The sequence below is a fragment of the Rhinatrema bivittatum genome, chromosome 10 (assembly GCF_901001135.1).
Source record: "Rhinatrema bivittatum chromosome 10, aRhiBiv1.1, whole genome shotgun sequence".
In the NCBI taxonomy this organism is placed as follows: domain Eukaryota; kingdom Metazoa; phylum Chordata; class Amphibia; order Gymnophiona; family Rhinatrematidae; genus Rhinatrema; species Rhinatrema bivittatum.
Genome location: NC_042624.1, coordinates 24,675,104 through 24,687,493, shown reverse-complemented (window position 1 = coordinate 24,687,493; position 12,390 = coordinate 24,675,104). Strand labels below are relative to the sequence as shown.

General features: G+C 55.3%; 2 protein-coding genes across 2 annotated transcripts in view; one reads left to right on the top strand and one right to left on the bottom strand.

Moving 5' to 3' along the window:
• Nucleotides 1-1,277: 1,277 nt before the first annotated feature.
• The window catches only part of LOC115100351 (protein Niban-like), a 125,896-nt gene continuing 114,783 nt past the window's right edge, over nt 1,278-12,390 (bottom strand). The window contains 1 exon segment of the mRNA XM_029618767.1: nt 1,278-1,654. Coding sequence (XP_029474627.1) covers nt 1,278-1,654 — 377 coding nt within the window.
• Nucleotides 11,153-12,390, top strand: part of RNF2 (ring finger protein 2) — a 197,853-nt gene continuing 196,615 nt past the window's right edge. The window contains exon 1 of the mRNA XM_029617550.1: nt 11,153-11,244. The gene's annotated coding sequence lies outside the window, so the exon portion shown is untranslated. The remainder of the gene's footprint in view (nt 11,245-12,390) is intronic.

Sequence of the window (12,390 nt, the reverse complement as noted above, 5' to 3'; positions counted from 1 at the left end):
CTCCTCTGCAGCGTCTCCCTATGGTCCTTCTGCAGCGATGATGTCTTGGCAGTCTAGTGCCTCCCACTGGGCTCTCTATAATGCCTTTCTCTTCTTTTTGACTCCTCTGCAGCGTCTCCCTCTGGTCCTTGTGCAGCGATGATGTCTTGGCAGTCTAGTGCCTCCCACTGGGCTCTCTATAATGCCTTTCTCTTCTGACTCCTCTGCAGCGTCTCCCTTGGGCCACCATACGGCTTTCTTCAGGGCAGTTTGTTAAGCTCCCCCCTGAGCTCTCTTGCACAGTAGTCAGAGTCACCGCAGACTGAGCCAGTTGACTCTCATTCCCTTTTCCAGGACTCAGCTGTGCCTGTCTTTGTAAATCCAGCTTTTCTTCTGCCATCTGTTCCTGTGCTGTGTTCACTTGTTCCCCTCCAGGCTTTCTTGTCACACCGCCCCACAGGCGTTTCTCCAGCTTCAGCACCTTTGCTGCTTTCATCTTCCTTCGTTTTTAACACAGTGGTCTCCTCAGTGAGTTGCCCCAACTTGCTTTCCACGTCCATCCTCTTTGCCAGAGTCTCCTCTATTTCATCCAGCAGCTGTAGGTGTTTACTTCTCTGCCTGTCCCGCATTTCTGAGGGTGGGCTCTCTGGCTTGGCTTGCTTTTCTGGCTGCCATTCCTCTTCCTTTAATGAAGCAACTTCTGCAAACTCACTCTCAGCTTGCCCACTCTCTTTCAGTTCTAGCTTCAGTCTCTCCAGCTGCTGATTCAGGGTTTTCTCCTCTTCCTCAGCTCTATTGCGGGAAGCCTTCTCTGCTTCCAAACTTTCTTGTAGTTGTGCCATCTGGGCTTGTAGTTCATGTTCTTTTAAAAATCAATCGTCTTCTGTAGAGTTACTCTCCTGGCCTCGTTGCTTCCAGCTCTTCAATAAGCTGACTGACCCTTCATCTCTGTTTGGGCTCTTTCGCTCTCCCGAAGTTTAGTTTGAAACTCCTGCATCTTTCCTTCACTTTTATTCCACTCCTCTGTCACCTTTTCAGAGACTGCCTTATGCTGATTCGTGAAATCTCCCACAAACTGGGTTAACTACTTCCGCTGTTTCCTTTCAGATTTCAGCTGCCTCCGAGCCTCCTCCAGCCTTACTTTTTCCCATAAGGTCTCCACCAATTGATTGGGGAGGTTTTTCTTCCCAGAGACCTCGCCCTCAAATCTCCCTTTCTCTACCTCCCTTGGCTCTTGCCCTACAGTTGAATCCTGTATGACAGAGGATGTCCTCTTGTCCTCTATTCCTTCAGGAAGCTTAGACTTCTTCTTTCTCGTCTGCCTTTTTAACTCCAGGCTCCCTTTTTGTCCCGCTCTCTTCACTTCCTGCTGTCTCTCCTGTGTTACTATCCCTAGGTTCAGTAACCATGGGGCCCAAGGCTGTCAGGTCACCCATGGTTTCTTCCCGTGTAGTCACATAACTTTCTGTAGTCTCGCTACTTCCTGGGGCAGCGACTTCCTTTTCCTCACTCCACTTCCTGTACAGTCTTTCCAGGAGGTCCACAGGACAACGTCCTCTTACCACAGATCTAACAGGGGAGATAACCTGCAAACGTTTCACCCCCAACTTATCCGTCGGACTATAATCAATGCCATCTTCAACACAGCATTTCCCAAACCTCCAGGTTCCTGCCTCTGCACTTGCACAAGGACAGGATCCACTGAGCGCCACAGTGAACACGCCAACCTAGAGTCACCATGGCTTTCCACCACCATCCCCGCTTACGTTCACCATCATCGTGGCTTTGCCCTGGCATACTTAGTTTTGGCAGTCGCTTACTTCCTCTTTGGATCCCCCACAGATCCTTTTGAAGCCACTTTCACAGCAGATCTTACTTCTGCTACTAATACTGTTATGGTTTGTGGGTTTCATGGACCCTGGGCCCGAGGTGAGAGTTGTTACCTCCTGTGGGGAGGAGCCCCACAGGTTCACACTGTCGGCAGGTGAGGTCAGGTGCAGTGGGAGCTCAAGGAGCGAGTCTGTGGGGAGGTCTCGAGGAGCGGAGTGAGAGACACAGCACTGAGGAACCCCACACTATTCAGGTTGGGCTGGAGAGCAGTACCTGGGCAGAGACCTCCGAGAGAGTGCTGCTAGGCAGGCCCGAGGAGCGGGAGGCGTGAGGCAGGAAGTGCAGGAGGTATAACTGCTGAGAGAGCCCCGAGGGGCGCAGCTGTGCAGCGAGGAAGGCACTGATGCTATGACATAGGGTAACCCGCGGAGCGAGGAAGCCCGAGTCGGGTCTCCAGGTAATGGCGTAAGCACCCCCGAGAAGCGGGAAAGGTGAGAGTACAGTCACTGAGGAGAATGAAGGCACCGCCCCGAGGAGCGGGAAAGGTGAGAGTACAGTCACTGAGGAGAATGAAGGCACCGCCCCGAGGAGCGGGAAAGGTGAGAGTACAGTCACTGAGGAGAATGAAGGCACCGCCCCGAGGAGCGGGAAAGGTGAGAGTACAGTCACTGAGGAGAATGAAGGCACCGCCCCGAGGAGCGGGAAAGGTGAGAGTACAGTCACTGAGGAGAATGAAGGCACCGCCCCGAGGAGCGGGGAAAGGTGAGAGTACAGTCACTGAGGAGAATGAAGGCACCGCCCCGAGGAGCGGGAAAGGTGAGAGTACAGTCACTGAGGAGAATGAAGGCACCGCCCCGAGGAGCGGGAAAGGTGAGAGTACAGTCACTGAGGAGAATGAAGGCACCGCCCCGAGGAGTGGGAAAGGTGAGAGTACAGTCACTGAAGAGAATGAAGGCACCGCCCCGAGGAGCGGGAAAGGTGAGAGTACAGTCACTGAGGAGAATGAAGGCACCGCCCCGAGGAGCGGGAAAGGTGAGAGTACAGTCACTGAGGAGAATGAAGGCACCGCCCCGAGGAGCGGGAAAGGTGAGAGTACAGTCACTGAAGAGAATGAAGGCACCGCCCCCGAGGAGCGGGAAAGGTGAGAGTACAGTCACTGAGGAGAATGAAGGCACCGCCCCGAGAAGCGGGAAAGGTGAGAGTACAGTCACTGAGGAGAATGAAGGCACCGCCCCGAGGAGCGGGAAAGGTGAGAGTACAGTCACTGAGGAGAATGAAGGCACCGCCCCGAGGAGCGGGAAAGGTGAGAGTACAGTCACTGAGGAGAATGAAGGCACCGCCCCGAGGAGCGGGAAAGGTGAGAGTACAGTCACTGAGGAGAATGAAGGCACCGCCCCGAGGAGCGGGAAAGGTGAGAGTACAGTCACTGAGGAGAATGAAGGCACCGCCCCGAGGAGCGGGAAAGGTGAGAGTACAGTCACTGAGGAGAATGAAGGCACCGCCCCGAGGAGCGGGAAAGGTGAGAGTACAGTCACTGAGGAGAATGAAGGCACCGCCCCGAGGAGCGGGAAAGGTGAGAGTACAGTCACTGAGGAGAATGAAGGCACCGCCCCGAGAAGCGGGAAAGGTGAGAGTACAGTCACTGAGGAGAATGAAGGCACCGCCCCGAGGAGCGGGAAAGGTGAGAGTACAGTCACTGAGGAGAATGAAGGCACCGCCCCGAGGAGCGGGGAAGCAGGGAGATAAGTCTCCCAAGTGGTGAGAGTGTTGCCAGGGACAACCCCGTGGAGCGTGGAAGCCGGCAGGTAGGACTCCTGGAAGGCGCAGGGCTAACCCGAGGAGCGGGGGAAGCCAGGAGACAAGGTCCCCAAGGAGAGCGCCAGCAGGCCCCCGAGGAGCGGGTACCTGAGCCAGGATCCAGAATCCAAGGAAGGTCCGAGACAATCGCCAACCAGTTCAAGGAGACAGGAGCAAGTAGAGTACCGATGGAACTCGTTGCCAAGTCAGCTAGCAAGGGGCAAAAGCGGTGCTTAAGAACCTGCTCTTATTACAGCTCTGTTGTTAAAGCTGGGAATTAGCAATCTGTTATTATTTAGAATAATTGTGGGTGGATCCTTGGACCAGTGGCAGGTGACCACGCCCTCAGGGGAGCTCCTGAGAGGGAGCACTGGTCAGGCTTAGTGTAGGAGACAGACAAACACTGGTTCTTTTATTAGACAATATATTAAACTTCCAGAGGTGGCAATAGTGAGATGGAAGCGCCCGGCTAGGGTCTAGTCCCTCAGGTACTGGAACAGTGATCCCAAGGTGGCTAAGCTGTAGAGAAACTAAGAAAGTGAGTAGATGGGATATGCAGAGTTCAGGAACAAGTCCTTGATGGTAACACTCACACCATAGTCTCTTGAGACAGCCCAGGAGTTGGAATGCAGTAGGCCCTCGAGGAGTGAGTACCTGGTCCCAGGGAAAGCTCTGAGACATAGATGGAAACTCACTAATGTTGTAAGCAGCGATGGCTTCTTAGCAGAAGTGGTATTCAGGAGCTGGTCCGGGACGTGGCAGTGTATGTATGTGGCTCTGGCAGTGTGTAGCCCTGAGACTGTGTGTGTGGCATTGTATGTATGTGGTTCTGGCAGTATGTAGACATGAGACTGTGTGTGTGGCAGTGTATGATTGTGGTTCTGGCAGTATCTAGCCCTGAGACTGTGTGTGTGTGGTTCTGGCAGTGTGTAGCCCTGAGACTGTGTGTGTGGCAGTGTATATACATGGTTCTGGCAGTGTGTAGCCCTGAGACTGTGTGTGTGGCAGTGTATGTGTGTGGCTCTGGCAGTGTGTAGCCCTGAGACTGTGTGTGTGGCAGTGTATGTGTGTGTCTCTGGCAGTGTGTAGCCCTGAGACTGTGTGTGTGGCAGTGTATGTGTGTGTCTCTGGCAGTGTGTAGCCCTGAGACTGTGTGTGTGGCAGTGTATGTATGTGGTTCTGGCAGTATGCAGCCCTGAGACTGTGTGTGTGGCTCTGGCAGTGTGTAGCCCTGAGACTGTGTGTGTGGCAGTGTATGTATGTGGCTCTGGCAGTGTGTAACCCTGAGCCTGTGTGTGTGGCAGTGTATGTATGTGGCTCTGGCAGTGTGTAGCCCTGAGACTCTGTGTGTAGCAGTGTGTGTGTGTGGCTCTGGCAGTGTGTAGCCCTGAGACTGAGTGTGTGGCAGTGTATGTATGTGGTTCTGGCAGTGTGTAGCCGTGAGACTGTATGTGTGGCAGTGTATGTATGTGGTTCTGGCAGTATGCAGCCCTGAGACTGTGTGTGTAGCAGTGTATGTATGTAGTTCTGGCAGTATGCAGCCCTGAGACTGTGTGTGTGGCTCTGGCAGTGTGTAGCCCTGAGACTGTGTGTGTGGCAGTGTATGTATGTGGCTCTGGCAGTGTGTAACCCTGAGCCTGTGTGTGTAGCAGTGTATGTGTGTGGCTCTGGCAGTGTGTAGCCCTGAGACTGAGTGTGTGGCAGTGTATGTATGTGGTTCTGGCACTGTGTAGCCGTGAGACTGTATGTGTGGCAGTGTATGTATGTGGTTCTGGCAGTATGCAGCCCTGAGACTGTGTGTGTGGCAGTGTATTATGTGGCTCTGGCAGTATGTAGCCCTGAAACTGTGTGTGTGGCTCTGGGAGTTTGTAGCCCTGAGACTGTGTGTGTGGCAGTGTATGTGTGTGGCTCTGGCAGTGTGTAGCCCTAAGACTGTGTGTGTGGCAGTGTATGTATGTGGTTCTGGCAGTATGCAGCCCTGAGACTGTGTGTGTGGCAATGTGTGTGTGTGGCTCTGGCAGTGTGTAGCCCTGAGACTGTGTGTGTGGCAGTGTATGTGTGTGGCTCTGGCAGTGCGTAGCCCTGAGACTGTGTGTGTGGCACTGTATGTGTATGGCTCTGGCAGTGTGTAGCCCTGAGACTGTGTGTGTGGCTCTGGCAGTGTGCAGCAGTGTATGTATGTGATTCTCTGGCAGTATGTAGCCCTGAGACTGTGTGTGTGGCAGTGTATGTATGTGGTTCTGGCAGTATGCAGCCCTGAGACTGTGTGTGTGGCAGTGTGTGTGTGTGGCTCTGGCAGTGTGTAGCCCTGAAACTGTGTGTGTGGCAGTGTATGTGTGTGGCTCTGGCAGTGTGTAGCCCTGAGACTATGTGTGTGGCAGTGGATGTGTGTGGCTCTGGCAGTGTGTAGCCCTGAGACTGTGTGTGTGGCTCTGGCAGTGTGTGTGTGGCTCTGGCAGTGTGTGTGGCAGTGTGCAGCTGTGTGTGTGGCTCTGGCAGTGTGTAGCCCTGAGACTGTGTGTGTGGCAGTGTATGTATGTGGTTCTGGCAGTATGCAGCCCTGAGACTGTGTGTGTGGCAGTGCATGTTTGTGGCTCTGGCAGTGTGTAGCCCTGAGACTGTGTATGTGGCAGTGTATGTATGTGGCTCTGGCAGTGTGTAACCCTGAGCCTGTGTGTGTAGCAGTGTATGTGTGTGGCTCTGGCAGTGTGTAGCCCTGAGTGTGTGGCAGTGTATGTATGTGGTTCTGGCAGTGTGTAGCCGTGAGACTGTATGTGTGGCAGTGTATGTATGTGGTTCTGGCAGTATGCAGCCCCGAGACTGTGTGTGTGGCAGTGTATTATGTGGCTCTGGCAGTATGTAGCCCTGAAACTGTGTGTGTGGCTCTGGGAGTTTGTAGCCCTGAGACTGTGTGTGTGGCAGTGTATGTGTGTGGCTCTGGCAGTGTGTAGCCCTGAGACTGTGTGTGTGTGGCAGTGTATGTGTGTGGCTCTGGCAGTGTGTAGCCCTGAGACTGTGTGTGTGGCTCTGGCAGTGTGCAGCAGTGTATGTATGTGATTCTCTGGCAGTATGTAGCCCTGAGACTGTGTGTGTGGCAGTGTATGTATGTGGTTCTGGCAATATGTAGCCCTGAGACTGTGTGTGTGGCAGTGTATGTATGTGGTTCTGGCAGTATGCAGCCCTGAGACTGTGTGTGTGGCAGTGTGTGTGTGTGGCTCTGGCAGTGTGTAGCCCTGAAACTGTGTGTGTGGCAGTGTATGTGTGTGGTTCTGGCAGTATGCAGCCCTGAGACTGTGTGTGTGGCAGTGTGTGTGTGTGGCTCTGGCAGTGTGTAGCCCTGAGACTGTGTGTGTGGCTCTGGCAGTGTGTGTGGCAGTGTGCAGCTGTGTGTGTGGCTCTGGCAGTGTGTAGCCCTGTGTGTGTGGCAGTGCATGTATGTGGCTCTGGCAGTGTGTAGCCCTAAGACAGTGTGTGTGTGTGTGTGTGTGTGTGGCAGTGCATGTATGTGGCTCTGGCAGTGTGTAGCCCTGAGACTGTGTGTGTGTGTGTGGGGGGGGGGGGGGGTGCATGTATGTGGCTCTGGCAGTGTGTAACCCTGAGACTGTGTGTGTGGCAGTGTATGATTGTGGTTCTGGCAGTATGCAGCCCTGAGACTGTGTGTGTGGCAGTGTATGTATGTGGTTCTGGCAGTATGCAGCCCTGAGACTGTGTGTGTGGCAGTGTGTGTGTGTGTGGCTCTGGCAGTGTATAGCCCTGAGACTGTGTGAGTGGCAGTGTATAGTCCTGAGACTGTGTGTGTGGCAGTGTGTGTGTGTGGCTCTGGCAGTGTGTAGCCCTGAGACTGTGTGTGTGGCAGTGTATAGTCCTGAGACTGTGTGTGTGGCAGTGTATGTATGTGGTTCTGGCAGTATACAGCCCTGAGACTGTGTGTGTGGCAGTGTGTGTGTGTGTGGCTCTGGCAGTGTATAGCCCTGAGACTGTGTGAGTGGCAGTGTATAGTCCTGAGACTGTGTGTGTGGCAGTGTATGTATGTGGTTATGGCAGTATGCAGCCCTGAGACTGTGTGTGTGGCAGTGTGTGTGTGTGTGTGGCTCTGGCAGTGTATAGCCCTGAGACTTTGTGAGTGGCAGTGTATAGTCCTGAGACTGTGTGTGTGGCAGTGTGTGTGTGTGGCTCTGGCAGTGTGTAGCCCTGAGACTGTGTGTGTGGCAGTGTATAGTCCTGAGACTGTGTGTGTGGCAGTGTATGTATGTGGTTCTGGCAGTATGCAGCCCTGAGACTGTGTGTGTGGCAGTGTGTGTGTGTGTGGCTCTGGCAGTGTATAGCCCTGAGACTGTGTGTGTGGCAGTGTATGTATGTGGCTCTGGCAGTGTGTAGCCCTGAGACTGTGTGTGTGTGTGTGTCGCTCTGGCAGTGTGTGTGTGGCAGTGTATGTATGTGGTTATGGCAGTATGCAGCCCTGAGACTGTGTGTGTGTGTGTGTGGCTCTGGCAGTGTGTAGCCCTGAGACTGTGTGTGTGGCAGTGGATGTGTGTGGCTCTGGCAGTGTGTAGCCCTGAGACTGTGTGTGTGGCAGTGTATGTATGTGGTTCTGGCAGTATGCAGCCCTGAGACTGTGTGTGTGGCAGTGTGTGTGTGTGTGGCTCTGGCAGTGTATAGTCCTGAGACTGTGTGTGTGGCAGTGTGTGTGTGTGGCTCTGGCAGTGTGTAGCCCTGAGACTGTGTGTGTGGCAGTGTATAGTCCTGAGACTGTGTGTGTGGCAGTGTATGTATGTGGTTATGGCAGTATGCAGCCCTGAGACTGTGTGTGTGTGTGTGTGGCTCTGGCAGTGTGTAGCCCTGAGACTGTGTGTGTGGCAGTGGATGTGTGTGGCTCTGGCAGTGTGTAGCCCTGAGACTGTGTGTGTGTGTGTGTCGCTCTGGCAGTGTGTGTGTGGCAGTGTATAGTCCTGAGACTGTGTGTGTGTGTGGCAGTGTATGCATGTGGTTCTGGCAGTATGCAGCCCTGAGACTGTGTGTGTGGCAGTGGATGTGTGTGGCTCTGGCAGTGTGTAGCCCTGAGACTGTGTGTGTGGCAGTGGATGTGTGTGGCTCTGGCAGTGTGTAGCCCTGAGACTGTGTGTGTGTGTGTGTGTGTGTGTGTGGCTCTGGCAGTGTGTGTGGCAGTGTGCAGCCATGTGTGTGTGGCTCTGGCAGTGTGTAGCCCTGAGACTGTGTGTGTGGCTCTGGCAGTGTGTGTGGCAGTGTGCAGCTGTGTGTGTGTGGCTCTGGCAGTGTGTAGACCTGAGACTGTGTGTGTGGCAGTGCATGTATGTGGCTCTGGCAGTGTGTAGCCCTGAGACTGTGTGTGTGTGGCAGTGCATGTATGTGGCTCTGGCAGTGTGTAACCCTGAGACTGTGTGTGTGGCAGTGTATGTATGTGGATCTGGCAGTATGCAGCCCTGAGACTGTGTGTGTGGCTCTGGCAGTGTGTAGCCCTGAGACTGTGTGTGTGGCAGTGGATGTGTGTGGCTCTGGCAGTGTGTAGCCCTGAGACTGTGTGTGTGTGTGTGTGTGTGTGTGTGTGGCTCTGGCAGTGTGTGTGGCAGTGTATAGTCCTGAGACTGTGTGTGTGGCAGTGTATATATGTGGTTCTGGCAGTATGCAGCCCTGAGACTGTGTGTGTGGCAGTGTGTGTGTGTGGCTCTGGCAGTGTGTAGCCCTGAGACTGTGTGAGTGGCAGTGTATAGTCCTGAGACTGTGTGTGTGGCAGTGTATGTATGTGGTTATGGCAGTATGCAGCCCTGAGACTGTGTGTGTGTGTGTGGCTCTGGCAGTGTGTAGCCCTGAGACTGTGTGTGTGGCAGTGGATGTGTGTGGCTCTGGCAGTGTGTAGCCCTGAGACTGTGTGTGTGTGTGGCTCTGGCAGTGTGTGTGGCAGTGTATAGTCCTGAGACTGTGTGTGTGTGGCAGTGTATGTATGTGGTTCTGGCAGTATGCAGCCCTGAGACTGTGTGTGTGTGTGTGTGTGGCTCTGGCAGTGTGTAGCCCTGAGACTGTGTGTGTGTGTGTGGCTCTGGCAGTGTGTGTGGCCCTGAGACTGTGTGTGTGGCTCTGGCAGTGTGTAGCCCTGAGACTGTGTGTGTGTGGCAGTGCATGTATGTGGCTCTGGCAGTGTGTAACCCTGAGACTGTGTGTGTGGCAGTGTATGTATGTGGTTCTGGCAGTATGCAGCCCTTAGACTGTGTGTGGCTCTGGCAGTGTGTAGCCCTGAGACTGTGTGTGTGTGTGTGTGTGTGGCTCTGGCAGTGTGTGTGGCAGTGCTGCCGTCCTCCCGTGTCTCTCGGTGTGTGGCTCTGGCAGTGTGTGTGTGGCTCTGGCAGTGTGTGTGTCAGTGTGCAGCAGTGTGTGTGTGGCTCTGGCAGTGTGTGTGTGGCTCCGGCAGTGTGTGTGTCAGTGTGCAGCAGTGTGTGTGTGTGGTTCTGGCAGTGTGTGTGGCAGTGCTGCCTTCCTCCCGTGTCTCTCGGTGTGTGGCTCTGGCAGTGTGTGTGTGGCAGTGTGCAGCTGTGTGTGTGGCAGTGTGTAGCTGTGTGTGTGGCTCTGGCAGTGCGTGCGTGGCAGTGTGTGTGTGGCAGTGTGTAGCAGTGTGCGGCTGTGTGTGTGGTTCTGGCAGTGTGTGTGGCAGTGCTGCCTTCCTCCCGTGTCTCTCGGTGTGTGGCTCTGGCAGTGTGTGTGTGGCAGTGTGCAGCTGTGTGTGTGGCAGTGTGTAGCTGTGTGTGTGGCTCTGGCAGTGCGCGCGTGGCAGTGTGTGTGTGTGTGTGTGTGGTTCTGGCAGTGTGTGTGGCAGTGCTGCCGTCCTCCCGTGTCTCTCGGTGTGTGGCTCTGGCAGTGTGTGTGTGGCAGTGTGCAGCTGTGTGTGTGGCAGTGTGCAGCTGTGTGTGTGGCTCTGGCAGTGCGCGCGTGGCAGTGTGTGTGTGTGTGGTTCTGGCAGTGTGTGTGGCAGTGCTGCCGTCCTCCCGTGTCTCTCGGTGTGTGGCTCTGGCAGTGTGTGTGTGGCAGTGTGCAGCTGTGTGTGTGGCAGTGTGTAGCTGTGTGTGTGGCTCTGGCAGTGCGCGCGTGGCAGTGTGTGTGTGTGGTTCTGGCAGTGTGTGTGGCAGTGCTGCCGTCCTCCCGTGTCTCTCGGTGTGTGGCTCTGGCAGTGTGTGTGTGGCAGTGTGCAGCTGTGTGTGTGGCTCTGGCAGTGCGCGCGTGGCAGTGTGTGTGTGTGTGGTTCTGGCAGTGTGTGTGGCAGTGCTGCCGTCCTCCCGTGTCTCTCGGTGTGTGGCTCTGGCAGTGTGTGTGTGGCAGTGTGCAGCTGTGTGTGTGGCAGTGTGTAGCTGTGTGTGTGGCTCTGGCAGTGCGCGCGTGGCAGTGTGTGTGTGGTTCTGGCAGTGTGTGTGGCAGTGCTGCCGTCCTCCCGTGTCTCTCGGTGTGTGGCAGTGTGCAGCTGTGTGTGTGTGGCAGTGCTGCCGTCCTCCCCTGTCTCTCTGTGTGTGGCTCTCTGCCTCCTCCCCCGGCGCTGCTCTTCCCGAGCTGCATTGCGGAGCTTCCTCTCGCCATATTGCGCTGCTCGCCGCTGCCTGGAGCCCGGAGGCCCGGAGCTGTGCCGCCCGCCCACCGGTGAGTGCTGGGGGCCTCCTGCGCGAAGCTCGTGACCTGGGAATAAGAATGAGCCCGGGGACGCTTTTGTTCCGGCAGGGGATGGCGGGGGCTCGCGCTTCCCCGGGGATCCCCCCTCCCGGTGCCCGCTCTCCTCCTGCTCCGGGCCGGCGGCGCCTTTGTATCTGCTCCCGGGGCTGATCGCTGTCAGGAGCGGGGGGTGAGTGCCCCGGGATGTGCACGGCCCTCCGGAGCCAGAAAGTGCCGCTTCCGGTGCCCTCCCGGTCCTGCCAGGTCGGGGCAGCTGTCAGGTGATGCTCGCTTTCCCGTCTGCAGCCGGCGGGAGTGGGGGTCACGGCCAGATCTGGGCTTCAGGGCAGGCAAAATGCAGTGGGGAGGGGGAGGGAGGGCAGCTGTGACAGGGGGGTGCGTGCAGGATGGAGGGAAAGGATTCACGGGCTGCAGGAGTGAGCGAGGTGGTCATCAGAGATAGTTTGGGGGGGGGGGGGGGGTCACTGTTACGATCCGGACAAGTTGTGCGCCTGTGATTCATGATCAGCAGCTAATCCCCAGTAAATTACCCCCCCCCCCCCGAGTCATCCAGGTTGCATTTGAGAAAACATTGGGGTTTTTGCTACCGTTTTGCCTTGCTCTGGGTTAGAGTTGGTGGAAACAGACGATACCAGTTGGCAACTGTCTATGGTTTTGTTATTGTTTCCTCTGTCTTATCTTGCAAACAGTTGAGTTTCACCATTTTCATCCTCTCATCTCCTGGACTGGGAGAATATTTCAGATCGCAGATTAAGAAACAAATCTCCCCCTCCGTTTGCTAAGATGCGCAGCTCCCTGCCTGTTCTGCTCTGGGAAGAGATTTTTTTTCTTATTCGTTGCTAGGAATAAATGGTGTGGGTGCACATTCAGACTCTGTTTACATCAGGACTTGAGATCACTGGAAACGGAAACGCCAAGGGAAGGCGGACAGACCTGGATCGTTTAACCATGGGGGAACTCCACCTAGCAAGGCAAGAAATTGGGAAAGGTTGTCCTGAGTGACGCCAGGGTGGGGGGAATTCTCCTCCTCCTCCCCACCCTCCATGCCTCTTCCTATCACTGTAGTGTATAGGAGCTAGTTGCATTTATTTCCCCATTAGGCTTTGGGTACCGGTA